This window comes from Mesoplodon mirus (assembly GCF_964341445.2).
Source record: "Mesoplodon mirus genome assembly, chromosome: X".
NCBI classification, from domain to species: domain Eukaryota; kingdom Metazoa; phylum Chordata; class Mammalia; order Artiodactyla; family Ziphiidae; genus Mesoplodon; species Mesoplodon mirus.
Window position 1 is genome coordinate 52,064,720 of NC_138981.1, and position 16,729 is coordinate 52,081,448.

Here is a 16,729-nt window from a genome sequence, read left to right on the forward strand (position 1 = left end):
TTCTGGCCTGCTATATTCTGGACAAAGTGGGTTCCATCAGCCTGAGGGCAGACTTCCAACAAAGACACAGGTGCTGGATATTGAAAGTCAGGTTGGTGTGTAAGGAAATGATAAGGGAGATGGATGGAACACCAACAGCATCTGCTACAACATGATAGCTTGCATCCTTATCAATATTATCCTCAGTTCTCATATATATTCAACAGTTCTTGAGTGTCTGGTCTATTGCCATGTAGCTGCAGTAATGGATGACACAGTGTTGTAAGAACCTCAGGTGGGGCAAGTCTGAGTTTTAAGCCCAGCTCATGTGCTAACTCTGTGACCCTGATCAGTAAAATAATGAAAATATTTATACCTACCCCTTAGGAATATGGTGAGAACCTATCACAAAGCTTAGCATATTAGCAAGTGCTCCATAAGTGTTAGCTAGTATTTATTAATAATAAAAAGGATTTTCTGTTGATCATGTTGTTTAACCTATGAAATGGGGACAGTACATATACCTATAGGTATGGGGCTGGAAATAAATGTGGACTGCCTTAGCTAAGGCTGAACAGGAGACAAAGGGTATGGAATCTGGTGACCAGGAAGCTGGACAGCTAGGAGGTGTCTCGTTGAAGCTATACTTGTGGTTGGTTTGCTACCAGAGCTTGGAAACTCCCATCTCTCTCCCCAGGAATACACACTTACAAAGGAATTTGTACTTGAGTATGACTTACCACTCCATAAGCACCATGCAGATAGGAACGCTATCTAATTTGTTCACCTCTAGCATGCAAGTAAATATTTGTTGGATTAATAAACAAATGGAGCTTCCCTGGTGGCGCAGTGGTTGAGAATCCGCCTGCCGATGCAGGGGACACGGGTTCGTGCCCCGGTCCGGGAAGATCCCACATGCCGCGGAGCGGCTAGGCCCGTGAGCCATGGCCACTAAGCCTGTGCGTCCAGAGCCTGTGCTCCACAACAGGAGAGGCCACAGCAGTGAGAGGCCCGCGTACCGCAAAAAAAAAAAAAAAAAACTAATGAATACAAAGTCATATACAGAGAATCTGACCTTATCTATCAGGATTTTAGTTGTTCTATTCCCTCCACTTGGCATACCCTCTATTCCTCTTCCCAGTCCCTGTCCCATGCCTTTTCTAAGTGTGTGTAGTAAAGAATTTATCCTAGCCCAAAGACAGGTCTGACCTTTGCCCTCAGCTTCTGGGAGGTAATCTCTTGGCCCCTGAAATGTCATGTCTGATAGGAGTATTTTTGTTTGCCTGGGGGCCGTGAGTCAACTGATAGTCTAACAATGTTATTTAGGTTGGGGTTTTTGGCCACATCAACAATGTGATTTAGGGTGGGGGCTCTGAGTTACCTGGTATCAGCTCATCTTCTGAGAAGACTGGAGATGAGGATCAGCCAGAGGGGCAGTGATGGAGCCCCAACAAAATCTTTAGAAGCTTGGGTGTGCTTTCCTGGTTGGCAATACTCCATGAATATTGTCACATATTTATGCTGAAAAGTAACATTGTCCTAACTCCAAAGGGATAGGAAAACTGAAGCTCCCCATTTGGTACTTTCTTATACTCTTCTCTGTGAGTCTTTCTGGTGGATTATCGAAGCTAAGGGTGTTATTTGGGACCCCTGGACTTTCAGCTGGTGTCAGAAGGGAGGGTTGTCTTGTGTGAACTGTTCCCCTTAACTTCACAGTTGCTCTAACCTTAACATGGTAGAGATTTCCCTGCTTTCTGAGACTTAGTTCAAAAATTTCCTTCTTTGGTAGAGATTTCTAATGTTCATCCATATCTAGTTCTCCTGCCCTTCTGAGTTCATAGGACTTTTAGTTTTCTGTTCCCTTGAAGTTGGATGAAGCCATGTGATCAGTTCTGGCTAGAGAATTTAACTGTAAGTGAGAAACAATCTAGGGCTCTCTTTCCAGCTGTGGTGATTATGGAAATATGTCTTGAGATGGAAGTGTAGTAAGGCAGAAGCAGCCCAGATTGTGTACTATCACATGGGTGATAGCTGCCCCAGAGAGTCACCTGGACTCACAGCAGGATTTGTATGAGCAAGAAATAAACTCTTGTATGTTAAAGCCATTAAGATTTGGGGAAATATCTGTTACTGCAGCACAACTAAACTTATCCTGATTGCAAAGATCTTCCTCAATCACAATTAACCATTCCATTTATTGAGTGCTTCCAGGCCCACATCCATCCTTGTTATGGTCCATGCTTATATGTTCTCACTAAATTCTGAGTGACTGTAGATATTTTATTTTAGTCATCTTGGTATTTCTTGTGTACCTGGCCCAGATTACATATTCAGGATATGCAAGTTGAATCTAATTCAGCTGGTTGGCAGCATGGCTATTGTGGAGATGGACATAAACTTGCCTAAAAATCTGCCTTAAATGATGCATTGGTGAGCTAAACAGAAGTAATAGAGGCTTCTGAAGAACACAGGGCCACTCTATGGCCATGTACTATTACTTTTTCCTCTTCCCCAACTATATGAGAAAACAGTGTACATGTGACACTCATGGCCTACTGGAGAAAGAAGTCACAGTTCAAGAGAGAAATGGGAGAGATGGAATCAGAATAGAGTGCTTCCAGGGCACATGAATTTTACCTCCCAACACCTCCTCTAACTGTGTTGCAAACCCGGATGGTCTAATCTACCTATGGCCAGGCTGAACTGTTGCCCTGCAGGTGGTTGGACTTGGTGGATTGCTGAGGTCTCATTTTGCTATCTTGGGCCTGGTAGGTAAAGTTCCAGGCAAGCAAGATCTACCTCACCAGTCCCATATCCTATTCAGGACAGAAGTCTCTGGGAGCCAGGGGTAAGAAGGTCATCATAAATAAGGAAATCCCAAAGGGTCTAAAAGTTAAGTGGGCCAAGCAGCAGAGTGGTGGTCTCTGTGACTGAAACACTGAAGTAAGCCAAAGCCCACAGCAGAGACCTTAGGCCTCCTCCCCCTTGCTCTTGGTACTAGAGAAAAAAGGACCTATGGTTGTAGTCACCTGTTGGAAGCCTAGATTAAAAAACTTAAGATACAGGGCTCTCAAGGAGATTATAGAGAGTGACACATTCATGTGCTAGTATCAACCCATTCCATATTCTTGCTCCCAACCCCCCTCAATCCATGCTGCACCCAGGAACTCTCTGAGAGTAGGCAACTCTGAGATCAATTTGAAGGGGGTTGGGAGATGGGTGAAGAATAATTATTTTATTAGGGTCAGTGTTTATTTCTTCTGGGGAAAGGCAGGTTAAGTAGTATCAGAACATACAAACTATTGTGTCTCTAATGGGCAGCATAAGACACCACATGGGAGCCTTGTGGGCAGCAAGAGGCATGTATGTGCAGGAGACACCATGATGAAAGAAACAGTAAGGTCACTCCATCCACTTTGGGGGATGGATAAAGGATATGTATACCTCTGAGGAGACAGGACTGGAAGCATTAGGAAAGAACTGGGGGTGGGGGATTCCTAAGTGATATGGATTCTGGTTAGGTCCAAAAAGCAGCTTTTAAGCTCATGTGAGAGTACACAGGGCAGGTACTGGACTTACAGCTGCAAGGAAAAGGAGCAAGGTCAGGAATGGGCCTTCAAGTCTTGTGAAAGAGCTAAGTGACATGAAGGACAGTCCCACCCATGAAGACATTTGAAGCAGCCCTGGTTACAGGATCAAACTTGATTCTTGTGACCCACTCTTCCAGAAAAGACATGGAAGGCCACAGACAGACCATGGCAAGCCTGGCAATAGAACAGCAGGGCTGGCAGGCCAAGACTAGGCTGGTGTAAGCTGTCCCTGCCAGGCAAATTCCCTTTATTTTGCAATTGGTAAAACACACACACAAACACACACACAAAATGGCATGAGAGCTATGCCTGGAGGTGTCTTTTTACTTCTTTTATTGAACTCCATAAATATTTTCATAAGGCTTTGTGTCATTACAACATCATATTTTTGTTAAACATTTTTTTAACACACAACTTTGACACTTGTTTGACAGGGTCAAACAGTCAGATAGAAGAAATGAAATAATAAACTGGCAAGTGCAGAGCAGCAGGGGTAATCAAAATTACTGTTGCCCATCCATCCACCCCAGCCCACCCCAGCCCCAAAGCACTAAAAGATCACTGTTTGGCTTCACACTAGAATTGTTAGAACTCTCTTGTTGCTGTCCTTAAAAATCCTTTAGAGATATACACATACAAGGGACGAGAGGGAGAGAGAGAAAGAGGAGGTGGATTTCTGGGTTAGGACCATCCCACAAGAGGGCCCATGGAATATATTAGCAAAGCCTTTTTGAGCAAATCCAGGCCTCATTGAGTTGAGGAAAGGGGATCTCTGGGCCATGCAGAAACAGAGATGTACAGAGTTCTTGGGGATAGCATTGCTGTGGGAACACAGAATAGGCTTGGATCCGGAGCCCAGGTAATGGGGTTCCCCTTGGGGCTGTTGGCCACCGGTCTGCTTTTCTGCCATAGACTGGGGGAATATTCCAAGCAATGGTGAGCAGATTTCTTGTTGTTTTCATAAGTTATTGGCATCTGATGAGGCCAGTGGGTTGGGTGGATGAGAGGTGGGTGGAAAGAGGTGACAATCCCTGATCCTGGAGCTCTGGGCACAGCCCCAGGGGAGCAGGAAGTGGGAGTGTGACTGAGCTTGGCCAAGAGAAGTTGTAGGTCCAGGGACCTGTCCATGCATCCCCTCTTGGTGTGCCCCCAGGCCCTGGAGAAACAAGTCAAGGCCAAGCCTAGTGGGAAGGAATTGAAAGTAGGAAAATAGAGCACAGCCAGACATTCTGTTTGCCAGGGAAGCCATTTTAGCTTAGGCACTGGGTACCAGGTTCCTTGTCAAGTGGGCTTAAGTAGCTGGGTCAGGTGCTGAGCAGTTGTGGCCAGTCCCGAGCCCTGGCCCTCTGCCCAGCTCACACTTATCCTTGGCTAACTCCTCAAGTTTCATTTGGGTGTGGTAGAATGGGAGCTTAAACAGCTTGTAATTTGATTCCCATAGAAGAAAAATTCCCAGGCTGGGCAGGGCCTAGTCTGGATCAGGAGGCATAAGAGCACAATCAAGCCAGCTATGCTGTGTCCCATGCAGCCATGGCTTCTGCTCATTAAGCTGAGATCCTTTCATGATGAAGTCTTCTCCCACAGGGTCCAGGATAGACTCACAATCTCCAGACTCCTCACTAGAATGGCTCTCTATAGTAGGGCCCATCCTTACTCCTTTGTACTCCATTCTCCTTGCTGTTCAAGGTCTATCTACCTGAGGGGCTATGTGGAGAGGAGGAATAGGGAGTACCCATAGGGAGTCTGTCTCTTTGTGTGGAAATTTAGTTTTTCCTAAGTGTAAAGCCTACCAAAAATGAGCCTGAGGGTAGCATGTCTGTCTCAAATCCTTTCTCCACAGGGAAAAGTCCCCTAGGCTCCTCGCTTGCTTACTTCAAATGTTGTGGGATGGGAGAATGTTGGAAACAGGGCAGTCTTTGAGTGCCAGAAGTGCTTTAACTATGCTCATACCAGCAACCCTCCTGCGCAGGGGAGAGCAGGAGAAAGAAGGAAGACAGGAAGAGGGGAAGGAAGGAGCCATGGAAGATTATCCATGCAATCGGCTAACAATGGCGGAAGTTTCACATAAGTTAGGAACTGTAAGTACATATCTTGGGCTGAGGTTATCTCTTTCCATGTCCATCTTTGTTCTTTCCTATAAGAGGTTACTATCAGCATTTGATTCTGTCCAGGTCAATAATTTGAATACAGTTGATGATCTTGGTCAGGTGGGCTCTGTCTTGACCTCTCACAGACTCCAGCAATGCTGCCTAAACAATCTGCCAATGGGAAGCAGGTACAACCAGGCCCCCGGTTGCAGTGGGGAGTCCTACTCTAAACCTACTTGGTACTGGAGGCAGTTGAATCCCTCCTCCAGGAGGCAGAGTCTCAGCCTCTTTACTTCTAGTTCAGATTTTTTAGGTTAGGGGAGGGACAAGCCTAGAAGAAATACCATAACCAAAGGGGCATGAAGAAGAGAAAAACTGACCCAAACTAAACCCCAGATACAAAACTGGCATGACCCAGCAGTGCTGCAACATGGGAAACCCCAGTGCTAGCAGAAGAAATAGCCCAAATGCAGAATGCTCCCTGAACAGAAGTCCTCTCCAGCATCATTACTCTGACATTCTCTTGTTTCTGCTTAGTTTTGATCCCTCTACAACACCTAAAACACAGTGAAAGCAATAGAAATATTGAGCACTTATGTCACAGGGCACAACAGAGCATGTCCAGACTGGCATGACTGAGGACAGAAGATGCAGGGAAAAGGCTATTTGGGGCAACTGCAGGGCTGCAGGAATATTCGCAGATGATCAGTTGAGGGAGTGGAGGAAGGGGATCCTCCCTTTACCCAGTGAAAAAGAAAAGGAAAAAAAGAAATTCAAAACTCCCAAACTCCACCACATCAAATTAAATTCAAAAGTCATCAGCATCAGTATCATCAGGAAACTAAAAAACAATACAAACACATCTATGTTAATAATGACAAGTCAATGAATCACTCACAGGAGAGCAAAAAGATTATCTCAACAAGAAAAGGAACAAATAGAAATGTCATTTTCTGAAAGTAAAGGGGAGGGGGACAGGGTAAGAATGGAAAACTTTTTAAGAAGGGATCATGTGTTTGGAATTCATTGGTACTTCTTCCTACCAACTACAGATTTTACTTCCCCAAAACAACAGAAAACATTTTTGGTCCTTCTGCATGTGTGTGTGTGTGTGTGTGTGTGTACACTCAAGGTCCTGTGTGCGTGTGTGTGTGTATGCGTGTGTGTGTATATGTATGTGTATATATATATATATATGCATATATATATATATATATATATAAATTTCAACAGTGCTTCTCCGAAAAAAGGTCCATCTATAAATATAATTTTATTTACTTTATTTTTAAAATTATCTGCCTCCCTGTTGGTATTATTTTTTGAAGGGGGTTAACCTGCTGAAGTTTTGCCAGAATGGTGACTGGCTGCGCTTGGGTTCGGTGAACTCAAAGACCTGCGACTGAGCGATGCCATCAGGGACCAGGTACTGGCCCTGGTTTAACGGGTCCTGCGGTGGTGGGTAGGAAGGAGGAACTGAGCGAGCAGAGGTGACACCTAGAGTAGACGGGAGATCAAAGGGAAATGGTATAAATTAGGTAGCAAGGGGCTTCTCAAAGCACCTAGTGCCCACTTTTAATCCTTATCTCTATTCAGAACAGAATAGGCTGAGGCACACAGCATATGATTCAGAATGCAAGGATGATCTCTCTGCTGCTCCCAAATACCTTTCTCATCTGCTGGTCAGTGTCTGAAATTTCAACATTATAGTTTCTCTGTTTGCCTTTGTTTGATGACTTGATCCCATTACCCTGGAAGTAGTATCATATAACATATTAAGACATTCACACTTCAGTGGGAAGGAACCACTTCTTTTCTAAAATCCAGTATTTTGTTGTTTTGTTTTTGTTCTTGTTATTGTTTTTCAGGTTTATTGAGATGTAACTGACATACAATGTTGTGTAAGTTTAAGGTATGCAATGTGATGATTCATTATACATATATATTGTGAAATAATTACCACAATAAGTTTAGTTAGCACATCCATCACCTCACACAATTACCTTAAGTATACAATATAGTATTGTTAACTATATTAACCATACTGTACATTATATCTCCAAAATGATTTCATCATATAACTAGAAGTTTGTGCCCTTTGACCAACATAGCCCCACTTTCCCCAACCCCAATCCCTGGCAACCTACTTTCTCTTTCTATAATTTTGCCTTTTTCAGATTGCATATATAAGTGATGTATTGTATTTGTATTTTTCTGTCTGACATTTCACACAGCATAACTCCCTAAAGACTATCCATATTTCCATAAATGGCAGGATTTCCTTCTTTTTATGGTTGAATAGTATTCCACAGTGTGTATATGTGTTTGTGTGTGTGTGTGTGTGTGTGTGTCTTTATTGGGTGTATGGTTTATAAAAAGGTTCTCCCATTGTATAGGTAGCCTTTTCATTTTGTTGATTGTCTTTTGCTGTGCAGAAGCTTTCTAGTTTGATGTAGTCCCACTTACTTATTTTTGTTTCTCTGGCTTTGCTTTAGGTGTCATATTCAAAAACTCATTGCCAAGATCAATGTTGAGGAGTATTTTCCCTGCTTTCTTCTAGGAGTTTTATAGATGTGGGTCTTACACTTAAGTCTTTAATCCGTTTTGAGTTAATTTTTGTGAGTGGTGTAATATAGGGGTCCAATACAGTCCTTTGCATGTAAACAACCAATTTTCCCAGTACCATTAATAAAAGAGACTATCCTTCCCCCACTGAATATTCTTGGCTTCCTGCCAAATATTAGTTGACCATAAGTGTGGGTTTATAATTGGGCTTTTGATTCTGTTCCATTGATCTATATGCTGTTTTTTATGCTAGTACCATAATTTTTTGATTATTATAGCTTTGTAATATAGTTTGAAGTTGGGATGCATGATTGCCCCAGCTTTGTTCTTCTTTAACAGAATTGCTTTGGTTAATTGGGGTCTTTTGTGGTTCCATATGAATTTTAGGAGTGTTTTCTCTCCTTCTATGAAAAATGCCATGGAATTTGAGATAAGGATTACAGCAAGTATACAGATGGCTTTATATAGTAAGGACATTTTCACAATATTAATTCTTATCATCCATAAATATGGGATATCTTTCCATTTATTTGTGTCTTCTTCAATTTCTTTCATAAATGTCTACTAGATTTCAATGTGCAGATCTTTAACCTTCTTGGTTAAGCCTATTCCTAAGTATTTTACTATTTTGTGCTATTGCAAAGGGGATTGTGTCCTTAATTTCTCTTTTGGGTGTTTGTTGTTAGTGAAACACAACTGATTTCTGTACACTGATTTTGTATCCTGAAACATTACTGAATTCCTTTATTATTCTAATATTATTATTTCTTGGGATAGTCTTTAGAGTTTTCTATGTATGAAATCATATCATCTGTAAACAGAGACAATTTGACTTCTCCCTTTCTGACTTTAATTGCCTTTTATTGTCTGACTGCTCTGGCTAGGACTTCAAGAGCTATGCTGAATAGGAGTGGTGAGGTTTGGAATCCTTGTCTTATTCCTGAACTTAGAGGAAAAGCTTTCAAACTTTCACCTCTGAATATTGTTATTAGTGGTGAGATTGTCATAAAAGGCATTGATTATATTGAGATATGTTCTTTGTATACCCAATTTATTGAGAAATTTTATCATGAAAGATGTTGGATTTTGTAAAATGCTTTTTCTGCATCTATTGAGGTGATCATGTGATTTTTATCTTTCATTCTATAAATGTGGTGTGTCACATCTATTGATTTGCATATGTAGACAATGCTTGCATCCTAGAGATGAATCCCACTTGATGATGATGCATGATCCTTTTATGTGCTGTTGAATTTGGTTCACTAGTATTTTGTTGAGAATTTTTACAACTGTATTCATCAAGGATATCTAGTAGTATCTTTATCCAGCTTTGGTATTCGGGTAATGCTAGCCTCATAAAATGAGTGTGAGAGTGTTCCTTTTAGGTTTTTGACTAGTTTGAGAAAGACTGGTGTTAATTCTTTTTTAAATGTTTCATGGAATTCACCAGTGAAACCATCTATCTGTTCCTGGGCTTTTCTTTGTTGAGAGGTTTGACTACTGATTCAACCATCTCACTTGTTATTTGTCTGCTCAGATTTTGTATTTTTCCCTAATTTGAGACATGATAGACATATTACATTGTATAAGATTAAGGTGTACAACATAATGATTTGATATATGTATATACTGAAAAAAGATAAGCACATTAAGGTCACTTAACATCCATCACTTCACATAGTTACACGTTTTTTCTTTTGATGAGAACTTTTACGATCTACTCTCTTAGCAACTTTCAAATATACAATACAGTTTTCCTAACTTTAGTCTTCATGCTGTACTTTACTTCCTCAACCTCCTTTATTTTATAACTGAAAGTTTGTACCTTTTGGCCACATTCACATATTTCCTCTACCCAACAACACCCCTCGCATGTGGCAAACATCAATCTCTTCTCTGTTTCTACAAGTTCAGTTTTATTAGATTCCCCATATAAGTGAGATCATACAGTATTTGTCTTTCTTTGTCTGAATTATTTCATTTAGCATAACGCCTTCCAGGTTAGTCCATGATGTGGAAAAGACAAGATTTCCCTCTTTCTACAGCTGAATAATATTCCATTGTGTGTGTGTGTGTTTGTATATATTTATTTTATCAATTTATCTGTCAAAGGACACTTAGGTTGTTTCTATGCCTTGGCTATTATGAATAATGCAGTAACAAATATGGGGTGCAGATATCTCTTCAAGATAGTTATTTCTTTTCTTTAGATATATACCCAGAACTGAAATTGAATTATATGGTAGCTCTGTTTTTAATTATTTTATGAACCTCCATACTGTTTTCCATAGCAGCTGTACCAACTTACATTCCCACCAACACTATAAAAGGGTCTCTTTTCTCTACATCCTTCCCAGCACTTGCCAGCACTTGTCTTTTGATAACAGCCTTTCTGAAAGGTGTGAGGTAATATCTCATTGTGGTTTTGATTTGCATTTCCTGATGATTAATGATGCTGAGGTAATTTTCGTGTACCTGTTGGCTGTTGGAATATTTTCTTTGGAAAATATCTACTTAGGTCTTTTGCTTATTTTTTTTTTTACATCTTTATTGGAGTATACTTGCTTTACAATGGTGTGTTACTTTCTGCTTTATAACAAAGTGAATCAGTTATACATATACATATGTTCCCATAACTCTTCCCTCTTGTGTCTCCCTCCCTCCCATGCTCCCTATCCCACCCCTCTAGGTGGTCACAAAACACCAAGCTGATCTTCCTGTGCTATGCAGCTGCTTCCCACTAGCTACCTATTTTACGTTTGGTAGTGTATATATATCCATGCCACTCTCTCACTTTGTCACAGCTTACCCTTCCCCCACCCCATATCCTCAAGTCCATTCTCTAGTAGGTCTGTGTCTTTATTCCTGTCTTACCCCTAGGTTCTTCATGACATTTTTTTCTTAAATTCCATATATATGTGTTAGCGTACAGTATTTGTCTTTCTCTTTCTGACTTACTTCACTTTTATTGGAATATAGTTGATTTACAATATTGTGTTAGTTTCTGCTCTATAGCAAAGTGAATCAGTTAAACATATACATATATCTGCTCTTTTTTAGATTCTTTTCCCATAAAGGTCATTACAGAGTATTGAGCAGGGTTCCCTGTACTATACAGTAGGTTCTTATTAGTTATTTATTTTATATATAGTAGTGTGTATATGTCAATCCCAATCTCCTAATTTATCCCTCTCTCCCTTTCCACTTTGGTAACCATACGTTTGTTTTCTATATCTGTGACTCTATTTTTGTTTTGTAAATAAGTTCATTTGTACCATTTTTTAAATTACACATATAAGCAATACCATATGATATATGACTTACTCTGACTCACTTCACTAAGTATGACAATCACTAGGTCCATCCATGTAGCTGCAAATAGCATTATTTTGTTCTTTTTTATGGCTCAGTAATATCCCATTTTATATATGTACCACATCTTCTTTATCCATTCATCCATTGATGAACATTTAGGTTCCTTCCATGTCCTGGTTATTGTAAATAGCACTGCGATGAACACTGGGGTGAATGTTTCTTTCTTTTTTTTTAACATCTTTATTGGAGTATAATTGCTTTACAATGGTGTGTTAGTTTCAGCTTTATAACAAAGTGAATCAGCTATACGTAAACATATATCCCCATATCTCCTCCCTCTTGCATCTCCCCCCCACCTCCCTACTAACAAATGTAAAATAGATAGCTAGTGGGAAGCAGCCGAATAGCACAGGGAGATCAGCTCGGTGCTTTATGTATCTTTTTGATTTATGGTTTTCTCTGGATATATACCTAGGAGAGGGATTGCAGGATCATATGGTAGCTCTATTTTTAGTTTTTTAAAGAACCTCCATACTGTTCTCCACGGTGGCTATATCAATTTACATTCCCACCAACAGTGTGGGAGGGTTCCCTTTACTCCACACCCTCTCCAGCATTTGTTTGCAGGGTTTATGATGATGGCCATTCTGACCGGTTTGTGGTGATACCTCATTGTAGTTTTGATTTGCATTTCTCTAATAATTAGCAATGTTGAGCATCTTTTCATGTGATTTTGGCCATCTATATGTCTTCTTTGGAGGAATGTCTATTAGATCTTCTGCCCATTTTGGGATTGGCTTGTTTGTTTTTTTGATATTGAGCTGCATGAGCTTTTTGTATACTTGGAGATTAATCCCTTGTCAGTTGCTTCGTTTGCAAATATTTTCTCCCATTCTGTAGGTTGTCTTTTTTGTTATGGTTTCCCTTGCTGTGCAAAAGCTTTTAAGTTTAATTAGGTCCCATTTGTTTATTTTTGTTTTTATTTTCAGTACTCTAGGAAGTGGATCCAAAAAGATATTGCTGCAACTTATGTCAAAGAATGTTGTGCCTATGTTTTCCTCAAAGAGTTTTATAGTATCTGGTCTTACATTTAGGTCATTAATCCATTTTGAGTTTATTTTTGTCTGTGGTGTTAGAGAATGTTCTAGTTTCATTCTTGTACATGTAGCTGTCCAGTTTTCCCAGCACCATTCATTGAAGAGACTGTCTTTTGTCCACTGTATTTCCTTGCCTCCTTTGTCGTAGATTAATTGACCATAGGTGCATGGGTTTATTTCTGGGCTTGCTATTCTGTTCCACTGATCTATATTTCTGTTTTTTTTCCACTACCATATATTTTTGGAAATGATTTTTTAAATTTTTGTTTTATATTGAAGTTGTTTAACAATTTTGTGTTAGTTTCAGGTGTACAGCAGAGTAATTCAGTTATACACACAGATGTATCTATTCTTTTGCAGATTCATTTCCCATTTAGGTTATTACAGAGTATGGATCAGATTTCCCTGAGCTATACAGTAGGTCTTTTTGATAACTGTAGCTTTGTAGTATAGTCTGAAGTCAGGGAGCCTGATACCTCCAGCTCCATTTTTCTTTCTCAGGATTACTTTAGCTATACAGAGTGTTTTGTTTCCATATAAATTTTAAAAAATTGTTCTAGTTCTGTGTAAAATGCTATTGGTAATTTAATAGGGATTGCATTGAATCTGTAGATTGCCTTGGGTAGTGTAGTCATTATGACAGTATTGATTCTTCCAAACCAAGAACATGGTATATCTTTCCATTTGTGGCACCTTCAATTTCTTTCATCAGAGTCTTATAGTTTTCAGAGTACAGGTCTTTTGCCTCGTTAGGTAGGTTTATTCCTAGGTATTTTATTCTTTTTGATGCAATGGTAAATGGGATTGTTTCCTTATATACTTTCTGATTTTTGCTGTTAGTGTACACAAATACAAGTGCTTTCTGAGTGTTAATTTTGCATCCTGCAACTTTACCAAATTCATTGATATGCTCTAGTAGTTTTCTGGTAACATCTTCAGGATCATCAATGTATAGTACCATGTCATCTGCAAACAGTGACAGTTTTACTTCTTTTCCAGTTTGGATCCCGCTCATTCTTTTTCTTCTCTGGTTGCTGTGGCTAGGACTCCCAGAACTTGAATAAAAGTGGAGAGAGGGGACATCCTTTTATTCTTCCTGATCTTAGAGGAAATGCTTTCAGCTTTTACCATTGACTGTGATGTTAGCTGTGGGTTTGTTGTATATGGCCTTTATTATGTTGAGGTAGGTTCCATCTATGCCCATTTTCTGGAGAGCTTTTATCATAAATGGGTGTTAGTCCTTCTCAAACTCTTCCAAACAATATCAGAGGAAGGGACACTCCCAAACTCATTCTACGAGGCCACCATCACCTTGATACCAAAACCAGGCAAGGATGTCACAAAGAAAGAAAACTACAGGCCAATATCACTGATCAACATAGATGCAAAAATCCTCAACAAAATACTAGCAAACAGAATCCAACAGCACATTAAAAGGATCATACACCATGATCAAGTAGGGTTTATTCCAGGAATGCAAGGATTCTTCAATATACGCAAATCAATCAATGTGATACACCATATTAACAAGTTGAAGGAGAAAAACCATATGATCATCTCAATAGATGCAGAGAAAGCTTTCGACAAAATTCAACACCCATTTATGATAAAAACCCTGCAGAAAGTAGGCATAGAGGGAACTTTCCTCAACATAATAAAGGCCATATATGCCAAATCCACAGCCAACATTGTCCTCAATGGTGAAAAACTGAAACCATTTCCACTAAGATCAGGAACAAGACAAGGCTGCCCACTCTCACCACTCTTATTCAACCTAGTTTTGGAAGTTTTAGCCACAGCAATCAGAGAAGAAAAGGAAATAAAAGGAATCCAAATTGGAAGAGAAGAAGTAAAGCTGTCACTGTTTGCAGATGACATGACACTATACATAGAGAATCCTAAAGATGCTACCAGAAAACTACTAGAGCTAATCAATGAATTTGATAAAGTAGCAGGATACAAAATTAATGTACAGAAATCTCTGGCATTCCTGTACACTAATGATGAAAAATCTGAAAGTGAAATCAAGAAAACACTCCCATTTACCATTGCAACAAAAAGAATAAAATATCTAGGAATAAACCTACCTAAGGAGAACAAAGACCTGTATGCAGAAAATTATAAGACACTGATGAAAGAAATTAAAGATGATACAAATAGATGGAGAGATATACCATGCTCCTGGATTGGAAGAATCAATATTGTGAAAATGACTCTACTACCCAAAGCAATCTACAGATTCAATGCAATCCCTATCAAACTACCACTGGCATTTTTCACAGAACTAGAACAAAAAATTTCAAAATTTGTTTGGAAAAACAAAAGACCCCGAATAGCCAAAGCAATCTTGAGAACGAAAAACGGAGCTGGAGGAATCAGGCTCCCTGACTTCAGACTATACTACAAAGCTACAGTAATTAAGACAGTCTGGTACTGGCATAAAAACAGAAAGATAGATCAGTGGATCAGGATAGAAGGCCCAGAGATAAACCCACGCACATATGGCCAACTTATCTTTGATAAAGGAGGCAGGAATGTACAGTGGAGAAAGGACAGCCTCTTCAATAAGTGGTGCTGGGAAAACTGGACAGGGACATGTAAAAGTTTGAGATTAGATCATTCCCTAACACCATACACAAAAATAAGCTCAAAATGGATTAAAGACTTAAATGTAAGGCCAGAAACTATCAAACTCTTAGAGGAAAACATAGGTAGAACACTCTATGACATAAATCACAGCAAGATCCTTTTGGACCCACCTCCTAGAGAAATGGAAATAAAAACACAGATAAACAAATGGGACCTAATGAAACTTCAAAGCTTTTGCACAGCAAAGGAAACCATAAACAAGACCAAAAGACAACCCTCAGAATGGGAGAAAATATTTGCAAATGAAGCAACTGACAAAGGATTAATCTCCAAAATTCATAAACAGCTCATGCAGCTCAATAGCAAAAAAACAAACAACCCAATCCAAAAATGGGCAGAAGACTTAAATAGGCATTTCTCCAAAGAAGATATACAGACTGCCAACAAACACATGAAAGAATGCTCAACATCATTAATCATTAGAGAAATGCAAATCAAAACTATGAGATATCATCTCACACCAGTCAGAATGGCCATCATCAAGAAATCTAGAAACAATAAATGCTGGAGAGGGTGTGGAGAAAAGGGAACACTCTTGCACTGCCAGTGGGAATGTGAATTGGTACAGCCACTATGGAGAACAGTATGGAGGTTCCTTAAAAAACTACAAATAGAACTACCATATGACCCAGCAATCCCACTACTAGGCATATACCCTGAGAAAACCATAATTCAAAAAGAGACATGTACCAAAATGTTCATTGCAGCTCTATTCACAATAGCCCGGAGATGGAAACAACCTAAGTGTCCATCATCGGATGAATGGATAAAGAAGATGTGGCACATATATACAATGGAATATTACTCAGCCATAAAAAGAGACGAAATTGAGTTTTTTGTAGTGAGGTGGATAGACCTAGAGTCTGTCATACAGAGTGAAGTAAGTCAGAAAGAGAAAGACAAATACCGTATGCTAACACATATATACGGAATTTAAAAAAAAAATGTCATGAAAAACCTAGGGGTAAAACGGGAATAAAGACACAGACCTACTTGAGAATGGACTTGAGGATATGGGGAGGGGGAAGGGTAAGCTGTGACAAAGCGAAAGAGAGGCATGGACATATATACACTACCAAACGTAAGGTAGATAGATAGTGGGAAGCAGCCGCAGAGCACAGGGAGATCAGCTCGGTGCTTTGTGACCCCCTGGAGGGGTGCGATGGGGAGGGAGGGAGGGAAGGAGATGCATGAGGGAAGGGATGTGGGAACAGATGTATATGTATGACTGATTCACTTTGTTATAAAGCAGAAACTAATTAAAAAAAATAAAATAAAAAAAATAAATGGGTGTTAAAATTGTAAAAAGCCTTTTCTGCATCTATTGAGATAATCATATATATATATATATATTTTTAAAGAAGATGTTGGGGGGTAGGAGTTTATTAATTAATTTATTTACTTTTGCTGTGTTGAGTCTTCATTTCTGTGTGAGGGCTATCTCTTGTTG

The 16,729-nt window shown here is 39.6% G+C and overlaps 1 protein-coding gene across 8 annotated transcripts in view; it reads right to left on the reverse strand.

The window, feature by feature from the left end:
* Window positions 1-6,921: 6,921 nt before the first annotated feature.
* Window positions 6,922-16,729, reverse strand: part of ARHGEF9 (Cdc42 guanine nucleotide exchange factor 9) — a 206,966-nt gene continuing 197,158 nt past the window's right edge. For all 8 annotated transcript variants that reach the window (XM_082609866.1, XM_082609865.1, XM_082609869.1 and 5 more), the window contains one exon: window positions 6,922-7,150. In XM_082609866.1, the coding sequence (XP_082465992.1) occupies window positions 6,969-7,150 (182 nt within the window). In that variant the 3' untranslated portion in view covers window positions 6,922-6,968. The remainder of the gene's footprint in view (window positions 7,151-16,729) is intronic.